General features: G+C 35.4%; 1 protein-coding gene and 1 long non-coding RNA gene across 5 annotated transcripts in view; one reads left to right on the top strand and one right to left on the bottom strand.

Moving 5' to 3' along the window:
* Positions 1 to 1,167: 1,167 nt before the first annotated feature.
* LOC110678587 lies at positions 1,168 to 1,864 on the bottom strand. Of its 2 annotated transcripts, XR_002501761.1 has the most exons (3): positions 1,782 to 1,864; positions 1,576 to 1,712; positions 1,168 to 1,336 (listed from the first exon to the last, which is right to left on the bottom strand). It is a non-coding gene; the product is annotated as an uncharacterized LOC110678587 (long non-coding RNA). The 2 variants fall into 2 exon arrangements; XR_002501760.1 differs by lacking the exon at positions 1,782 to 1,864 and having other exon boundaries at positions 1,576 to 1,767.
* A 972-nt stretch (positions 1,865 to 2,836) lies between these two features.
* Positions 2,837 to 21,307, top strand: part of LOC5571878 (neuronal membrane glycoprotein M6-a) — a 32,492-nt gene continuing 14,021 nt past the window's right edge. Inside the window, exons 1-2 of one of the 3 annotated variants that reach the window (XM_021855071.1) lie at positions 2,846 to 3,219; positions 18,180 to 18,524. In XM_021855071.1, the coding sequence (XP_021710763.1) occupies positions 3,216 to 3,219; positions 18,180 to 18,524 (349 nt within the window). In that variant the 5' untranslated portion in view covers positions 2,846 to 3,215. Of the gene's footprint in view, positions 3,220 to 17,884; positions 17,902 to 18,179; positions 18,525 to 21,307 lie in introns of those variants that run through there. The other 2 variants (XM_021855070.1, XM_001659938.2) reach the window with 2 other exon arrangements.

The following is a 21,307-nucleotide window of genomic DNA, read 5'->3' as shown; positions in this document are numbered from 1 at the left end:
TCGGATTTTGATTGTAGAGCTCGATACAGAGTTTTATGTATCAAACCAAATAATTTCACCTTGCCGTTAGCAAAGTGTGGCTTATTTAGACTGCGAATGCATATCAAAGGCCCCAGGCTCCCCGAGAAGAAGTTTTCTAGACTATTTATTTCTACCAAGCCATCATTCTCCTCTTCTTTCCGTTAAGCTCATTGTTCTTGTAACAAATATACCATCCATGAAATCATATATGAAGTGGTTGGAATACTGATATGCTCAATCAATCCAGTTGGTGCTGCTCAAAACCTCGGAGGACCGCTCAGTGGCATCGATTAGACCTCGAATAATTAAATAAAAATTTTATCGTAAATGATCAGCTTGATATGCTGAAAGGAATAAGGTTGATTAGTACAAAAATATTGGAAATGATTTATCGGAAACATAAGAATTATGAGAATTGGTTTATCGGAAACAAAGCATTTGAAACATGCACAACAAACAAGGTCTCGTTGCTATATCACTATACGACTCGATAGTACACCAGGGCTAAGTTGATCTCAATGTTGAAAAAATGCATTTGATGCAAATGAATGTACGTTTGATGTGCATTGAACAAGTGATCCACCCCTTGCTCCCATCCCATCAACTGGCAGGATCGAGATTTTGGGAAACGTGTTGGAGATTTGCCCATTCCTGTTGATAATGTTTCAACCTTAACGAATAATGTTTTAGAGATCCGACCATATGAACAACGGGTTATTTAGAATGTTTACCGTTTGAGAATCGAGTTTTTCTTAAACAAAATTTGAAAGATGAGCATAATGAGAGTTTACCACATACGGTTGGTAATAGTGGTTATCACGCACAATGCTATAGGTGCCCTAGTGTAGAAGTAGTTGTGAACCTTAGAGGAAAACAATATGCACTCTGTCTCGAAAAACACCCAGAATCCGGGTATACATTTTTCAAATTGGGTAAATTTCCATATGCATTTTGATGAGTCTGGAAAGGGTGTGCAAGTTTCTTTGAGGAAAACAAAAACAAACTGTGTATGACGAGCGTATGCTAATCTACGTGTGTTCAAATGTAACTAAGCTCTATTGCATTACTATAAATTGAAAAAAAATGGTCGGGTATAGTTACATCATATCATGGTACTGCATAGCGTATGGTTCTCGTTGATTTTTGTTTTTTTTTTTCATTATGTATTTTAAATTTCTTATTCCTTTCATTTTTCAATTAATGCACTATTTATTGGCACAACATGTATTTTTGTGAATTTACCAAATGGATTCGTCCAACATTAAACTGCTGAGTCACTCGATCCGTTTGACCAAATTTTTGCTTCCGACATAATCTGCAATCACAGCAAGAGATTAATTTATTATAATGGGAAGTATGCACTTCAACAGAAAAGTAATCGCCTATCACGATGCGTGGGAAATTTCTTGCAAGAAATGCTCAAAAAAAGCATTTTTCTTTGATCGCAGTACGCAGTTGAAAAGAAATGTCAATTCAAATGGGGCTCACTGTAGAAAATTTCTTGGCCATTTCTTTCCGCAGAAATTTTCACTTTTGTTCAGCTGAACAGCATACCTAGCTTAAATCGGTAATGAATCCAATTTACTCTCGTTTTGGGTTTTTTCAATAAAATCCAATGGAATACTCGGCTTTCCAGTTGTTGGAGTGAACGTGATGGACACGAGAATCGAATAACGTTGGCAATTCTTCTCCTAGAAGCATATTAAGACAGCAACTAAATGTTCGTCTAGAAAACTGAATGAAAAACAAAAAATACTTACCGTCACCCAGTTCGATTACTATGCAATGATTTTGCACAACGTTTTCAATCATTCAGAATCTAGATGAGCACATATTGTTCATTGAATTCCACGAATAAGTTATCTCCAGAAATAAACACCTCTCAAACTTTTTTTTACTCATTTTTTCCGACTGGTACATTAGCCATTCTGGGTCGATTATCTTCGTAAACAGTTACACAAAGTGTGAACGGTTTTACTGTTTCTATACCATACCCATTACGGTAACATTAATAACTAATACCGTTGCTATTATTTTACCGTTTTGGGATGAACTGTACCGTGAACATAGCGTCAATAAATATGGGCCCATTCACAAATTTCATAACCCCTTGAGTGGGTGTCCACAAGATGTTACTGTTAATACAAAATTTGAAAAAATATTCATACAAAATGTGTTACGAGGGGGTGGGTGGGTGTCAATAATGACCATTTTTAGCGTTATGAAATACAGTAATCTCTCCCTTACTCGATATTGAAGGGACCATCGAGCTAGGGAGGTATCGAGTTACAAAACACAAAATCAATGCAACTGCGATCCAAGGGACCATCGAGGTAGCCATGAAAACCAACTTTTACTATGGTTCTCTAACTCGATATCGAGATACGAAATATCGAGTAAGGGAGAGATGACTGTATGTGAATGAACCCTATTGACAATTCGAGTGTCAATAGGGTAATGACTGTTTATTTTGATCTCAAACGCTAACAGTTGGCGCCAGCGGCTAAAATTACAGACAACAACCTTTCGAACATTCAGTTTCTCTATGCGGGAACTCATTTTTGAGTTAAACACACTAAAGTTCGGTTTTGGTTGTTTTGCTCTTCGCTCTCTGAACTATAAATACAAAGAGCGATTGAAATAGGGAGGAAAAATAAATCGAAATTAAGTTAATAAAAATAAGGTCAAAATTAATATAGCCCGCTCATCATGATGGCCATTTACCGAATTCCTTCTCCTTGTACTAAAACATTTTCATTCAAACTGTCATCACAAAAATGAAAATATTTTGCTGTGCAACGTATAAACTGACAGCATTCGTCCCAGACTCACAGCCAAAAGAAAAGTATCGTGTAAATGGCGAGTGCATTTCGTTTGTTTATGGTGAAAATTTCTCTGATTTATATTGTTTTATCAATGCATTTGTGAGGAAAAATTGCATCAATTTATAGTTTGTGCTCTGTTTTTCAACGTTCACGTAAATTTTGTCGGTTTCAAGTGCGTTTCGGGGGGCAAATTTACAGATTCCTCCACCCTTTGAATAGCTGCTGCCTTTTGCAGACGCATTCAGTTTTCGTTCGAACAAAAGCTCAGTGCCGTGTTGTGGACTGAAAGGCGTTTAAAGAGCCACTGAAGTGCGACAGGACGGGAATCCGAACCGTCCCAGCGAAAAACAACGATTATTCGGAACTGAAATGGGTGAGTACCGTTTGTGTTTCGTTATCATACATCGGAAGGGGAAAGTGAATCGATTAGACAGTGATAAGAAATCGTTTTTTATATCGACGGATGATGTGTCTGCTCGGTTTTTGTCATTCCTCTTTGAAGGGCATAGTCTCGTCTCGCACCGATGGGTAATTAAAAATAAGGTGGGGTTCCTTCCCACCCAGCGGGTAATGTACCTGTACAGTGTACGCGATACACAGTTGCTTTTTGATTGCTGAAGGGTGGGTGGATTTTACGGAGGAAGGATCATTCATATATGCAAACGGGTTTGGAATCCGCTGAATAAACGCGGTTGGAATTAACGCAAGAAGCTAAACATTGGAATTTGTAGGCAGTATTGTGGAAGTGTAGTAGTGACAGATATGCTAGTGTAACAGGCCTTAGTGAATGGTGTTTGCTGCACTTCCAACATCTGTAGACAGATGAGAAGTAGCTCAGGCTGCATCTTAATACTGCAAACTATGGTATCAACACTATTGAAGTCGGTGTTTGTATAGCAATAGAGACAAGCTAAGAGGGTATGAATCGGGTTAATTAAACGTTACTTTAGAAATTGTGTCTCCAGCTTCATGGCGGTATGAATATAAAGTGCAAGTGATAGTTAGAAGATTAATTGTTCGCAAAAGGCGAAGTGCTGTATTTCAGTTGTTCGCAAAAGGCGAAGACTGAAGCGAAAATGAATATGCTTAGCTATGAACAAATGCACGAGTTCACTTTTTGACGTTTGAGCGGTGCCGTGTTTTTTATGTGACCATGGCAACGAGTGAATTCGGCTCCGCTCAAACATCAAATTAGTGAACTCGTGCATTGGTTCATACTTATTGGTTAGATATAATTGGTCGATGATCATGCAGACTAGACCAAGTGTTTTTAATGGTTTCAGGAAAACGTATCAAACCATTCGAAATATCAAAATATTTGCATTATTTTGTGTAATAATGGAGCTTATCTATTTGATGATACATCTGTATCAAAATAACATAAGGGAAATCAGAATTGATGGAGTCCTTAACTGCCGTTATACGCATAATTGTCCCATGTTACTTTTTGCCACTTTTGAGTTTTTGTAGTCCAATAGTCAATTTAACCTATATTATTAGAAAATAATTTCATAAAATATACTTGGTTCGAAGACAATAAAAAGCATACCAAGTCAATTTGTCCCATTGTTGAATTTCTACGCATAACTGTCTCGCTACTCAATTTCTACGCATATCGCATATCTACATCCCACTATGCGCCTGTGCGTCCTTTTTAACCACATTATTTCGCATACTCATATACCGCTCCACTTTGCTACATGCCACATGAGCCTTATTTTAGACCCTCAACATAGGCTTTATAATACACATCTTTCACCTTCGGTATAACATTCACGTCAATGCTACCGTCAATCGGTCTACTAAAATTAGTTGGACTATTATGCGTAGAAATTCCCTCAAAACTCAGTATTTCTAGGCATAACCGTCCCACTTTGAATTTCAAAGCAAAATTCCTTTTTTTTTCGCTTAAACCAATTTTATACTCTAAAGAACACCCATTTCCTCATATTATTGTGAAGAAATTTTTAAAATTTGTCATAACCTTTATCCATACGGAGCATAAATGTGTCAAAATATTTAATTGCGTTTTTCTCGGTTAGAGTTACATATTTCTCAGGAGCACATAAATGTACTGACGAGCAGGCAGGGCCGCATTGACGGGGGCATGGCCCCCTGGCCCCCACAACTAGACAAAAATATTTATAGTTAAGCTTTCACGAATAATTAGAATCAATGCAATAGTACATACTTTTCGAAAACGCATCATAAGATTTGAAAGCTTTTTTTTTTTTAAATAAACTCTAATGTGTAAAATTACTCGAAAGTATTCAAACTTTCAGAATGGGATTTTGTTTTGTTTGACAAGATGATCAAGAAATATTCAAAAACGATTTGGATAAACAAGTGGAGTGCCATCGTTTTGCTTGAATTTTTAACGATTTTCTAACATGACTTTCTCAACGAAGTTTCAGACTGGGTTCGAATGCAATGTATACATCTGCAGATCAAGTAATAGGACTTGATTATTTAATTATGTATTTTGTTGTATATTTAATTATGTATAGCTCTATCGATCACATAGCCGACCTAATAGTGTTTAAGTGGCTTGAATAATGGAACTTTAGAGAACTCTAGCTTGAACAAATGGACCAAAAAGAGACCGAAAATGGATCAAACCGAAAAACAAAATGTAACCCTTAATGAACCAGATAAAAAGATAATCAGGCCAGACATTTCTTTTTCTTGTAATTCTTCATTTTGACATTTCGACAGTGTTACTGCTTGTATTACTATGTTTTTTCATATTTTTTTTTTGTAGGTATTTTGGGAGAATCAGGGTATTTTCCCAAAGATGCAGAAATAATTCCACTGATTAAGTTATTATTTCCTGTGGAATGTTTCTAAGGAATTCCTTCAAGAATTTTGTTTCGGATATCTCAAGAATATAACCTGGATTTTAACAAGGATAACGATAGAAATTACCCAGGAATTTCTCCAAAGATTCTTTTAGATATTTTCCAAGTAAGGCCTAAGTCCTCCATGATTGTATCAAGAGGTTCTTCTATCGATTTCCTTACAACTTTAGAATTGGGTTGAAGGATTAGTGAAAAAAATATCTGGAAGAACTCCTAGTACAGTCTTTGGAAAACAACTCGAGGTAATCCCTGGGGAAATAAATGGAGGTGAATCGTTGGAGTGCTCAAGATTTTCTTGGAGAAAGTCCTCTAAACATCCTTTGCCAAATCGCTGGAAGAATTTCTGGGTGTATTGGTAGAGGAATCTCTAGAAAAAAATCCAGAGGGATCCCAGAATGAGTCCCTGAAAGTATTTTATATGAAATCTCTGGAAAAATCACTAGAAGATATCTTGAAGTTTTTCCATGAGACATATGAGAGGAAATTTTTGAAAAACCTGCTTACAATCTGCATTAAAGTCTATGATATTTTTTTCTCCGGAGCCTGTACAATTTAGCATCAGCATTATCTGCAATCCTAATGAGGGAAAAAGAGACTCCAGAGAGCATTTTGAATAAAATAGAGGTCTTAAAGATCTTCCATTAAAAATGGAGACTATTCAGAGACTTTCATTAAAATAGAGACAGTCTCTAAAACAAGACCCGCTACCAACACTACAGCAATTTCTTCAACGCAAAACTGTTAAATAAATTTGTTTGTTAAACAACTTGAATATTAAACATGAATAGAATAAGCATAATTTGAATTAAGGTATCTGTAAAAAGAGAATCATCAAACGAATATTGTTGTTGACATTGACATATTGACAAAAAATATTGAATTTAAGCTGTTAACATAGAAAATCTACTTAGATGTATTAAATATATAAAAAAAGTTATCTATATTAATTTAAATCACAAATCGATTTACGTTTATTGGAGATTTGAAGTATCTTTGTTACCGTTATAAAATAGTTTGACTCTGGTAATGAAAACCTTATAAAAACATTACAAATATCTTATCTATATGCTAAAGTATCAAAATGTTTTTTTTTCTGGGAGAAGGGCCCCCACATTTGTAAATCCGGCCCTACGACTCGAGCCTCCAACCAAACCGTGTCTCAGCTCATCGGAATTCTAGTGTGCTGCGCTAGACGAAGAATTGAATAAACTATTATGTAAAGGTATTTTCGATAAGTTTCAATGTTCCGTTCAGTAGTTATGAATTTTCAAAGCTTGAAAATATTCCAAAAACACATAATTGGTTTGAAGCACATCTAAATTTTCTCCAAATTGACTGAAATTTTGACCAGAAGTTCATTTCGACATGAAAAATCAAAATATTGGTTGACTCAGGAACTTCCAGACATTTGACTAGGTCTACTCTACAACTATTTTCGCCTCATTATGCAGGTGTCTAGATAGCCTACATGATATGGTCGAAAACTCGCGATCCAAGAGTTGCAATTTCGATTCTCGCTGAAAACTTTTGTAATCACTTCAATTATTGCGCTGAATTTTAAACAGCACATGTGACGGAGCGCATGAGACCGCAGTAGACACATCTCAAGAAAAATGAGGCGCACCAAAAAAGGTCTCACAATGTACTGCGCGCCCGTGCGCTTGCAAGCAATGAGGCTCCTGCACCTAAGGCTTACAGTACGTGCACAGTAACTCTACTCTCGGTTTCATGTTTTGGAACATGGGACAATTATGCGTATAACGGCAGTTAACGTACCGTCGTTGGGGGTGACAATGGGTCAAAAAGGGATATGTGCGATTTATTTTTAGAATAACTATCGCAATTCAACTCCAATAAACTTCAAATTTGGTGTGTATGTACTTTGATGGTACATTAACAACTGTTCAAAAAATTAAAGACAGATATTTATTCACAGCGGCACCACAAATGAATGAAAAATGACCCAATCTCACCCCATAGAGGGGGTGACATTGGGTCACTGTAATTAAAATAACTTGTTTTTGAGAATATGATTTCAAAACCATTCACAACTGAAAAATATTGATAAAAAACGATGCAAACAAGTCAAAAAGATATCTAAGATGTTTCACAAGTATGATGAACCCACTTAAAAGAAAGATTATACAGAAAATTGAAGAGCTATGAGAAAAAATATGTAAACCCAACATTTATCGTCAAGTGTACATAAATTTTCTTGGTGTTTCTCTCAAATTGTCTTCAAAGTCTCATCCCCATTGCTATAAAGCCCATTCAGTTTCCCCAAAGGTGTACTAAAACAGTGATTATTTTAAACCTTCGCAAATAGTTAAATCTCGGTGCGACATTCCACGATCAATAAATTTCAGGCAGAAGTTGACGTCATAATCCCAGTATTTCAGCGATCCAACTCATTTGTACTTCCGTGAGATGCTTCTATTATATGAAAACACTGAAAAATAATCAAATTTAGGAAAAAAACAAACTTTTGATAAAAATTTACGATGTTGCTGCGCACGAAAACAGTTGCTGGTTTGAGAAGTTGTCAAAATGCGTTGTATTGTTATTCAATGCACGGAATGCTCAAGTAGACTTGTTTGATGTTTCAGAGATGCTGTATATAGTCACCCAATAAACATGCAAATAATGTCATCAAAGAACTTTTCGCTGAACGTCGAGCAAAAATGTCCAGAATACGATCCGTCCAAACGACTGAATCTCAACCACCAAATAGTGGTTGGCGATTTATAAACAACGGGAAAAAACGACTTTGACTCCAAGACTGGTCTAAGTATGATTCCATATACTCAAATAAAATTGCTGAAAGAGGATCAACACAGAATAAACATGAACGGGATTTCAACCTCAACAACAAAAGCAACAACAACCAAATCAAACCATCAGACAAGCAGCTTCTAGCAACTGCTAAAGTGCAATTCGCAACAAAAAAGTGCTAAAGTGCAAGTGCAACAAAACTAAAATCTGACAATTTTCCATCCGTTATGCACCTTGATGAAAATGTGGGTGACAACTCAGAAAAAAATTGCAATCTATATGCAATTTTTTTCCAAGAAATCTATACTACATTTTCGGAAGAAGACCGCGATCGCAATCATTTTGCGTTTTACCCGGAATTTTCTAGAGATATTGGTGTGAATCAAATCAATGTGCGGGAAATTTCAGACGCTCTAATGAATTTGGACGCTTCAAAAGGTCCCGGCCCTGACACGATTCCACCAATATTTATGAAAAATTTAGCAAAAGAATTTACAGCGCCATTGTTTTGGCTTTTTAATAAATCCCTTGAATCCGGAATCTTCCCAAAAATATGGAAAAGCTCCTTTTTAGTGCCTATCTTTAAATCTGGCCGAAAATCTGACATACGTAATTATCGTGGTATAGCCATTATCTCTTGTATTCCAAAACTTTTCGAGTCAATTGTCAACGAAAAACTATTTCTTCAAATCAAAAATAGAATTACTGACACACAACATGGCTTCTTTAAAGGTCGCTCGACCTCAACAAAATTAACTTCAATTTGTTGACTATTCATTGAATGCAATGGACAATGGAAACCACGTAGAAGCTACCATGCTACTTTTCAAACTAAAAAAATTGGAATCGAGCCAAGACTGCTGAAATGGCTTGAATCGTATTTAACTGATCGCCAACAAATAATAAAATTCAAAGGAAACAAACCAAAACCAATTCAAGTCACTTCGGGTGTCCCTCAAGGCTCTCATTTGGGACCTCTTCTTTTTATTATGTATGTAAACGACATTTCCTTCATTTTCAATAAACTCAAAGTGTTAATTTATGCCGATGACATGAAGCTCTACCTGGAAATAAGAAATGAAGAAGACATCAATGTATTCCGCAATGAAATAGAAAAATTCTACATATGGTGCAAAAAAAGCCTATTAGAACTGAATGTAAAAAAATGCAACCTAATATCATTTAGCAGAAAAAGAACAACACCACGAATTTCAATTTCATTAGGAAATCAAAATGTAGAAAAATGTGAAAGAGTAAGGGACTTAGGAGTAATCTTAGACTTTGTCTGTGCTTAGACTCTAAGCTTTCTTTCGTAGACCACTACAATACAATAATTCACAGGGCTATTAACATGCTAGGGTTCATAAAACGCTTCTGCTACAACTTTCATGACCCATACACAATTAAAACTCTATATATTGCATATGTATGATCAATCATGGAATACTGCAGCATTGTATGGTCTCCTTTCTCAATCACACACGAGGAAAGATTAGAATCTGTACAAAAACAATTTCTACTATATGCTCTTCGTAAATTAGGTTGGACATCATTTCCACTTCCACCCTACAAAGCACGCTGCATGCTTATTGACATACAAACTTTGAAAGAGCGACGTGAAATCACAAGAGTTTCATTTGTAAATGATATCGTTTCGCAACGTATTGATTCTAGAGAAATCTTATCAAAATTAAATTTCTACACTCCTTCTAGGCAACTACGAAATCGTAACTTATTCTTGACAAATCATCATCGAACAAATTATGCCAAAAACGGGCCTCTAAATCAAATGATGACCATTTACAATCAACATTGCGAAACTATTGACTTTACCATGTCTCGGCAAAATCTAAAAACATACTTCAAATCCATAAGAAATCGCAACGCATAAAATAAAACAAAATGAAATTAACATTACTTACACTACACTTTCTTTTTCAATATTTTTTATAAATTTCATAATTTTAGTATTAAGAATTGAAACAAAAATATGTATATGTAAAATGTACTAGTCTACGTCGGTTGACGAAATAAATAAATAAATAAAATAAATAAATAAACACTCTTACTGAAAAAAGAGAACACCCGGTACCGTAAAATGTCAAAAAATGGACTTGGAATTTCATTTACTATCGTTCTTGCTTGACCCAATCTCACCCCCATTTTCAATGTTTTAGACATCGTACCGAAAAAAATGATTTTTTTGTGGGAAAATCAAACAGATTCCAGAAAATACCTGTGATGTGTAATGAAAAGACTTTCAACATTCTACTAATACAACGATATAGGCTACAGTACAAGCGTGATACTTTGTACAGGAGAAATTTAATGTTGTAAATTTTATCTAGTTTCAACATGCAAGTTTATTGATGTAGTACACAAAAACTACTATTTCTAAAAATGTATATTGTTATAAATTATGTATAATAATATGTTCCCTAACATATGAATTATTAATTTTAGTAATATCAGCGTTATTAGTTGAAATATTTCATAAAACATATTTTTCCGTTTTGACCCAATCTCACCCCCTTCTTCTTCTTCTCTCTGGTGTTACGTCCCCACTGGGACAGAGCCTGCTTCTCAGCTTAGTGTTCTTATGAGCACTTCCTCAGTTATTAACTGAGAGCTTACTATGCCGATGACCATTTTTGCATGTGTATATCGTGTGGCAGGTACGAAGATACTCTATGCCCTGGGAAATCGAGAAAATTTTCAACCCGAAAAGATCCTCGACCGGTGGGATTCGAACCCACGACCCTCAGCTTGGTCATGCTGAATAGCTGCGCGTTTACCGCTACGGCTATTTGGGCCCCCCTAGACCCATTGTCACCCCCATCGACGGTATCTTAAGAATGCCAAAATAGCATCATGTCCGGTCTGTCTGAAATCCGACAAATTATTCTTCCTATTCAACCAGATGTATTTTTGTAACATGTCGATATAACCAGGGTAGACAATCGTCACCGTCAAATGGAAAAAGTCGTCGACGAAACTAAAAAAATAATCGTCATCGTCACTCAACCAGCGTTGGATGACGATTTGCTGCAGTGGCCCGCCCCAAAGGCTCGGCGTCATGACTAAAAATATGAAGCTCTGAGCCGACTAAAAATATGAACAAAAACAAAACAACAAAACGTGTCTGGAACTGAACAAACGATCTCTGAATTGTCAACGTCACGCGCTTACCAACAGAGCTATTGTTGAAGCTTGAGGATATTGGAGCTTGAGCCGTAGCGGTAAACGCGCAGCTATTCAGCAAGACTAAGCTGAGGATCGTGGGTTCGAATCCCACCGGTCGAGGATCTTTTCGGGTTGGAAATTTTCTCGACTTCCCAGGGCATAGAGTATCTTCGTACCTGCCACACGATATACACATGCAAACATGGTCAGCTGAGAAGCAGGCTCTGTCCCAGTGGGGACGTAACGCCAGAAAGAAGAAGAAGAAGGTATTTATTTGAAAATCACTAGAAAAACCTCTGAAGGTGTTCGAAAATTTTATATACACACTAAGCTCATTTTACCGGAAATCGGTGAATTTCTCCGTACTCTCATCAGCTGTTCAGTTCGGTGGAATAAAATACCGTAAATTTCTCGGAATTTTACGGATTCCAGTGCATTTTTACCGAATACTGTAAAAATGTACCGTACTCCGTTAATTTATTTTACCGAACCGTTCAGCTAATGAGATTTCACAGGAATCCGTAAAATAATTTAAGTGTGTAAAAGGTAAAACGGAGTAAGACCGCCCGCCTAAGCAATTTATTTCATATGTCAAAATCAAGAATCAATCAATCATTTTTCGACGCACCATGTTGTTTATCGAAGCCTTAGGCATGATTAAAAAATATCATAGGTGTATTTGAAAAAAATTATTTATTTCTTGAAGTTTGAAAATCGATTATTTTAAGCGACGGGGTAAAACCGCCCACCTACGGGGTATAAGTTACCATCACGATTTTCGTACACAATTTCGCAAAAAAAGTATATCAGTTCCCTCCCAAGTAACACTTTTAGTTTTACGAATAACTTCCAGGGTGCTATAAAAAAATCGCATCCCCCAAAACCTCTTGTAGACTAGAACGTGACTAGTTGGCCCACTCTAAAAGAGGCTATGAAGTGTATATTTATGTCACACGAATAAAGCAAAATAGCATTCATGGTAGCAATTTTGAGGCCAGCTGTTCTAGAGGAATGTCGTTTCACCTTGAAAATGGTTTTATCATATCGTCGATCTTACTGGATTTATTCCAAAGTAAACAACACAAATTAAGATCGAAAACACGTCTGTGATAATTAATTTCGTAGTGCTTGTTGAATATTTGAAGTAATTTATTTTGATATAGTGTTCAAATCTTTAGTGCCGAGTGAGATTTACTGTGAAATGTGACGAAAATGAAGCAAAATTGCGTATGCCGCTTCTGAGAGTGGTATATTTTTAGTTTGATTAAATAAATCGCCTGGTGATGAATAAAACATATTCAGCAGTTCTTGGTTTGTTTGAGAAGTAATTGTGCTTCAAATTATATTTGATCTATTGAACAATCATACCATTGCATTTTATGATCAAATTATTGAAGATAATTCGATTTGAAAATAGTTAAATTGTGCCAAACAGAGTGAAATTAATATGGCGGAACCATAATCGCTAAGTCCTCATCGACAAATGCTGTTTTGTCATCATAAATACACAAATGAGAGAACAATGTTATAGTTCGGCATTTGTGCTTGCAAAATTGTCTCAATAAATGTTGTTAGAAGACGATTCAGCTTTTTTTCGCTTTTTATGATAGCCAAGCAGCATTACACAAAGTTTGACAGTTTGGGTGTGTTGTTATGAAGAATATACGCAAAAGCAATGAAAACGGATTTTAGTTGTGCATGTTTCAATAGGCATTAAGGGCCAATTTCTTCACCTTCGCTTAACCCATAAACCACGTTTACCCATACGATTAAACCAGGTTTAAGGCCTAAGCGGTGGTGAAGAAACCGCTTATAAGTGTTTTTGAGTAAATACGCAACGTGAATGATATTATGTTGCTAATAGTATTATCGCATCTTAAGAGCCCAAATACTGATCTAAAAGGAATAGACAAGGTAAGTTATCAAAATTAAAAAAATAAAAGAAATTAAAGTTTAAAAGCAGTTTTTATGGCAACAAGGTGTATTATATCAATCTTTTATCATAAACGTAACAAATAAGTGTCATTCAGCTACTACAAGCAGTTTCAATGAGGAATTATATGCTGCAATAAAGCTGGTTTTGAGGCCACAATATTTTGATTTTGTATTTTGCCTCTAAATGGTTTTGGAAACAACTAAGAGCTGACTTACAAAATATCATCTTCTAGCATCGTTAAATGTCGCCTCTAGCTATTATAGCTTTCACGTAACTGCCATAAAACATTAATAAATCCACATGAATGCCAAATTGCTGTGGAATTGTTACTTGGGCTGTGATTCTAGAAAGTACAATGTTTTATGAATCGATTGTTATTTAATTAATTCAAAAAACTTAGATAGGGTGCAGAGCTGGGCACTCCCATGAATCACTTAGGCATGGGTTTATTTTTTTCGGCCGAATTGTCTGAAACTTTACCATATGAAGCACTTAAATGCGGCGCATATTGTGGCCCAATATGAGCTCAGTAGACTTCGAACCCCATTGCCAAAGTGAATTGAAAGTGCCAAGAATGGGATACAGATCCCTATATACTTATCGACACTCATATTTTGTAAAAAAATATGCGTATTTGGCTTGTATTTTTTATAAAATTGATTGCATTTTATTTGAATCGAAATGTATAACGTAGTTTCAGCCTTTGAAATGGTTTAGACATTTTATTTGGTATTAATTAGGGGTGGCGGTCTTACCACATCAACAGTGGTCGGTTTTACCCCGCTTGTGCAATTTTCACAACTATGGCCTTACTTCAAAGCTAAATAATTACAATTCATATTTCACTTCACTGAAGCATATTTCACATTTCTGTTGAAGCATAGACGGGTAGTTTGTTATGTTTTTACAAAAAAAAAATCCTTTCGAAATCTTTAAGTGAACATCTGTTAAATTTAGATCGAATTCAATATCTACAAGCAGAAACTTTATTTAACTTGTTGAAGTTTATGAGAAATTCTTTGTAAACTTCTGTAAGGATTCGTGGAAAAATCTTTGTTTGATTAATTATTGAATAATAGCTTGAGGATTTTTGTTTTGAGAAATTCCTCCACATATTAGTTTTCACACTCTTGGACGAACCGTACCTTAGGTACCTTTTATTGGACAAAAACTCAGTCGATAAATTGAACTTAACTACATGAGGCTAAGTTTCAAATAAAAAATCAGAATAGTCGTGCAAAGAGGGAGGAAGGTGACGTAGACACCGCAAGGGATTGACCATCAATTCTACCACTACGAAGTACATGATTACAGGCAGAGCTAGAGGTAGACTATTTTACATATTTTGAAATGTTATAGAAATCCTGAATGGTTGCTTGGTCCTCCTGCTTAGGGCTCATTTCTACTAAAAAACATTGCGTAAAATGTTATTAAATAATACTTTTTCGTTTTTTTTTTGTTGGTACTGATAATGTATCTAATCATATTTAAAGACCCTTTGACATTTTCCAACAAGATATCACCCATGCTGCGCCACTGAAAGCAAAATAAATGGGAAAGAGAGATGATGAAAATATTCATAACACCAAATCTTCAAATCTAGGTTAAAACTAAAGTCCCCTCCAGCCTCAGCGATGCGCCGCGGTACATGCCACTACCTACTACTCAGCACGCTTTGGTCGCCTAAAACCCCTAAATCCAATGATACGCTTTCTCGTGCGGCGTGGATCATTATTACTTCCGTTCGTCTTCCATCTACCTGGTTCGGATAGAAAATGTAGCGACTGTTATTAATCACGACAACCACCGTGGTCTCACGTGCACGAACTCCACTGTGACCACGACGACGATGACGAACTTGAATAACAACGCACGGCTACGGCACAGTAAAGCATGGAATGCTCTAAATTTGATCAGCGAAGAGCCAACATCCAGGAAACAGCTACTCTATAGGTACTGTCCATAACTCATCAATAACAAATTTCTTAAAATTACCTCAATCAATAACTCATCAATAAGTATTTATTCGATGCTGAAATTTTGTACAGCTTTTTTCGCAAAATAAACTGTACCCCACTTGGAAGATCTTGTTTTAAGCTTTTGAATGAACTTATTCTCATCGCGGGCTACTAATGTCTTTTATCAAAAATAGTATGTTTTTTGAAGATTCTTCTGCCTTAATTTACTTTGTATGAATTTAATGAAAATTTTTGTTCAACTCAGGTATACTTTATGTATCTACAAACAACTTCTCTAAAGATATCAATGCGGTTTGACCTCTCTTTGAATTCATAAATAGTTAGTGAACTCTGGATAGCAAATATATTTGTTTTCTTTTAAAATCATGTCCGCGGTTCACTCAAAGAGTTGTATGAAATTCAAAATTCAATGAATCTGCTTCAAACATTGAATTTAAATCACCAATATGTTAAGAATGTCGAGAAAAATATTACCATTCGGAGAAAACAACTTTGATTTTCGAGGTTTTGGCCGTCTCCAAACCAATGTGGGTTGGAGAAATTTACTTTATATTTTCGTAATTGAAACAGTCATTGCTATAGGCGGCATCCACAAATTACGTAACGTAAAGGGGGAGAGGGGGGGAGTAGGCTCAAGCATTACGGGTCATACAAAAATTTTAAATTTTCCATGCAAAAAGCGTTACGTTGAGGACTATTGATATATTTTACTGAATATGTGAATTAACGTTTCAAACTCATGCGTTAACCTTTGAGGCCATTGAGAACATTACGATAGCTAAGAGATTTCTGAGATTTTTCAACCATTATTGCATAATAGAGTGAAAAATTGTTAACCTGTCAACTGTTACTCCGTAACAAGTTGGCGGCGTACCGTTTTGATTCGAATCCCGGACAGCTTCAAATTCCGGACACTCTACTTTGTATGGGAAAGATTTCACTCGAAATGTTTCAAAATGCGCCGTTAAAAAGTTCCCAATTTGAAAGATGATTTTTATAAACATTTTACATAGCAATCCATGAAAATTTACAATGTTCAATTAGTTTTGACGTCTTCCTAACGGTTACGTGCGTTTAATTAATGATTTGACTATTCTGATTGTGTTTTTCAAGAGCTGTCCGGAATTCGAATCAAAGTGTCCGGAATATGAAGCGAAAGTGTGGTTGTGTCCGGAATAAAAATCATGAAGAGGCCGAACATTTTTATTGATTAATGTGAATCAAAGATGTGGAATTCGAGTCTTCACCCACCATTCGAAACTTAAGTGTTTGCAAGGCCTGATTACGCTAAAGTTTTGACAGAACGATTCAATTTATATGTGTAGTGATTAGTAGAACTTCACTGAAGCCTTAAGTGTCCGTAATATGAATCAAAACGGTACAATCTTATTTTAATATTTTCAGTGGAAAAAAGTTGCGGAAAATAATTTCCTGTAGCACTTCTTAGTTGTCCTCTGTGACAGTTTCAAACTGCAATAAACAAAGTTTTGGAATTAATTCGACGTAGACCTAAAACTAATTAAATTTAAACACCGTCAATTTTCTTATCAGGTGGGGCAAGTGAAAAGTTTATCATCAGAGATTGAATTTGTGTTTTCTCTATAAGTCGCCATAAGTAAACATGGTTCGCAATTATCATATAAAAACATAACGTGCTGATAATTCAAGAAACACTATACTCAAGCGTTAAAAGCTATTACAATATCAATATGTCTACTTCGGGCAGCCAATTAAAAGGAAGACGTTGACTGAAAAGTTGCAATATTAGAGAACACACGGAAATCTCGTGGAATGTCTATGTAAAGCTAGTCCAAACATAAAAATGGGGTATAGGTCTATCCACATAAAAAAGACCCTAAATACGTTATTGAAGGATTCCGTTTGATTTCTCCCGAAGAGTTATCCGACGTCATATCCGACTTTCTCAAAAACAAATAACGAGCGGTGGAAATTCTACAGAGCAGAAATGCAATTGCTGTCCTATATTGTAAGAACTAACGTTGGAAACGTTGCAGTTATAATGTTGTCGAATCATTTCAAATAACATAACTGAATAGAAGAAAATTAAAGTGAAAAGAATAACATTTTCTTTGTTCACATGTTACTTATGTTGTTGTTGTTCATTGGGAAGCCTTAACAAGTGTTAAAGCTAATAGAAATCGTGAATATAACTTTTAGTTTTTGAATTTATTGTTCAAAATGGTAAACTTTTCACTTGCCCCACTTTTGGGGCAAGTGAAAACTAAGAAGACATTTTTCAAAAACTTTTTCTGTATTTTTTCTTCAATTTTTCATAAAAATCAATTTCAGCATGCTGCTTATATATGGTGAGAGTCAAGCTAAAAAATATACACAACCTCATTTGTTTTAATTTAAAGTCTCTAGAATTGGAAGAATCTCAACTATGCGAATTCCATTACCCGCTTGCCCCACGGTACCTTAATCAAAATTTTGGGGGTGGGAAATTTTGTAACTTAGGATTTTCATAGTTAGATTTCGACCTTACTACACGTGCTCAGATTTAGAGTGTTCCAATCGTAACCCCTATCGTTTCTACTGAATGGAACACCTACTCCCAAACGGTACGACGACGAACACACAACAGTGCGGACAGTGAGTGAACGCTTATCGAGGAAGCAACAGGCAGCATCTAGCAGCGCTGGTGCATCGGGTGGTAGTAATCGCTTCTACTACGACATTGTAACGATGGGATCGCGGAATCGAGTGCCTTCCCAGCAGATTCGGGACGACTTTCTGCTGGAGACCAACTTTGACGACGATGGGACACTGACCAGAGCCTACAATACCCTGAACAACAACAACGGAAACGGAAACGACATTGGCCAGCAACCGCAGCACAGAGCCCCTAGTAGACGGAGCCTCACCTATCGGTCCAACTTATCAGTGGATCGGTACTCTGATAACACCATACATGGAAGGCGCTCGAAAGGTTTGCCCTAAAAGATAAAAAATACGTGACGTGTGTAGCACTAACTGTACATCTGTGTGAATTACGTTTCGAAGGGTAGTGCATTAGTCACGCAAACTTCCGAGAAAGCACTCGTTCCAAAATATCGATCGCCACTTTTTTTGTCATTAGAAACTGCATCAGAAGTGCACTGAATTAAATGCTTTAAGTTGCACGCTATCCATCAAGCCATATAGCTATAGGGCGTCATGATCTCGGGGTTGCACAAATGAACCCATCCTACACGTATTTCCTTGCTTATTGCATTGCATCGAAAGTGATACTTCATTACATTCATCTGTATGTAAACATATGTGTATATCTGTAATTAACTGCTGTTGTTTGTTCGTCTTCTCCTTCTCTGTGCGTTTCATAACATGATCAATGAATGGCCATTCGTCGACATTCATTTCGGTATCACGTTCAGATATAGGTAGGTAATTGATATCGTACCTATCTCAGTGCACATTCGAATTTTATGAATGTGTTTTTCATACTTTCCAAATCTGTTAAAATATCACATTCAGATAAGATACATATCGCTTGACCGGTCATAAAATTTGTTACGTTCGTTCTGGTAATAAGCACTGTTTTTTTAATTCTTATTAGTATCGTTTCAAACATTACATTTATTTCTTATATCTAGGTGTTCTGTGTTATACAACACCATCATCCTAATTAGGTACAACAAAATTGAGCTTTCATTAACATTTTGTTAACAACATATTAAATTTCATTTGCCGTAGCAGTTCAAATTTTTACAGGTGAGTTGATTTCACCTGCTTATATTAAAAAAAAACTATCAATTTACTTAACCTAAATATATAAGGTACAGTGGGGGAAGTGTACCAGTGGGGTAAGTGGATCATTCGTCAATATTAAGCATAAATACTTGAATATGTTGAATGTTTTCGCACCATTGCTTCGTTTTAGGATATATTCTTACGTCCACACTCATACTATTGCAAAACTGGTACTACACGTACACTAACACAAGCAAACTTGTTAGCTGCAAATATTAATTAATTTTTAAATTGTTTTCCATCAATCAAAAATCCATTGTATCTCTGTCTAAAATCGAATTCTATTAGTTTTTTCGACACATGGTGAGCATTTCAGTTCTAATTGAATGAATCACAATGAAAAATATGTGATTTTTATAAACAAATACAGATATATTGTACATGGTACACTTACCTACTTTTTAATGGTGTGGGGTAAGTGGATCAAGTATTATTATCATTTATTGGCAGACTGCGTACGGGAATTTTAATAAGTTTTAATATTTGCAAATGTTGTTTTCCTTTATTTTTTTTCATTCCCAGCTTAAATTTGTTAAATTGGCCAAAAAGAATTTGAACTAATCCACCTAAAAGTTTTTTTAACCTCTCTGGTATAAAAAAATATAAATAAATAATTATTTCAAAACTCACACGAAATTTTTCGTGGTTTATCTAAGCTGAGTTGCAAAAGAGCATAATATACTAACTCTTCAATTGAAAGCATATTATCGTGCCTTATTTGACCATATAAATTATTCTAGACAGATGATACAAACATATTCATAAATAGAATAAAAAGATTTCAGTTTATTATTCAAAAATAAATGTAACTAATATTTTCAAACTACGAGTGTTTTTCAAAAACATCGTTAGGAATAATCCTAAAATACTTCTGTATAACTTATGTGTATAAATGGATCAATTTCCTTCAAATGATTCTAGTTACAATGTTTTTTCGTTGTGCGAATTAGTGTAAACTAATGTATTCATATGTTTCAATATATTTTGAATAATAAAGATACTTTTCAATTTTAAAGAATTAAAATGTACCATTATTGGCACTAATAATAAGAACGAGAGTAATATCATTCTAACTATACATAATTACATCACATTTGTTTTGAGAACAGATTTTTTTCTATTGGTGATCCACTTACCCCACCATGGTGGGGCAATTGGATTATTTGGCGCAAATTTTTAGGTCCCTCATACTCAATACATAACAATCAAACAAATCCAAATAATCGATGATTTGAAGTATATTAGCCCCTCGTTTGTTATCCACAGAAAAAAGTTTTAATTCCATTATTCACGTTAGCTGTACATAGTAATGAAGTTGACTATTGATTTTTCTGTATCCACTTACCCCACGGTACCTTAACGTATTAATCATAGCAATAGAGGATTGCAATGATTTTTGTCTAAATTTTTTATTTGTTTTATTTGACATTTGTTCCAACGTTTCAACATTGGATATTCTATGTGAGATACTATACAAGTGAGGAAGCGTCAAAATCATTTTCAAAATTTTAATTTCAATCCTCTGTAGAGCTTTTTTCCTGGTATTACAACAGCTAGTTCATATTGGTACAGCATACAAAATGACCTAAAAATGTTTGAAGATCAAAAACTTGTTCTTAAGACAAAGTTCCGTTTTTCTGTTAATAAGTGATACAGACATGTTATATATTTGTTACATTTGGCTTCAATGCCCTCAATGTGATTTTTGAAAGTTAAATTCTTATCTAGCATGAGCCCTAGATACTTTACTTCATCTGACCAATTTATTGGAACCCCTCTCATCGTGACAACATGTTTACTTGAAAGTTTCAAATATGGTTTATGTGGGAATATTATTAGTTGAGTTTTGGAAGCATTAGGAGAAATCTTCCATTTTCGCAAGTATGAAGAAAAAATATCCAAACTTTTTTGCAATCGACTACAGATGACACGCAGGCTTCGTCCTTTGGCGGAGAGGCCTGT

This window comes from Aedes aegypti, chromosome 3 (assembly GCF_002204515.2).
Source record: "Aedes aegypti strain LVP_AGWG chromosome 3, AaegL5.0 Primary Assembly, whole genome shotgun sequence".
Classification (NCBI taxonomy): Eukaryota; Metazoa; Arthropoda; class Insecta; order Diptera; family Culicidae; genus Aedes; species Aedes aegypti.
This window is presented reverse-complemented; position numbering and strand designations above follow the sequence as displayed.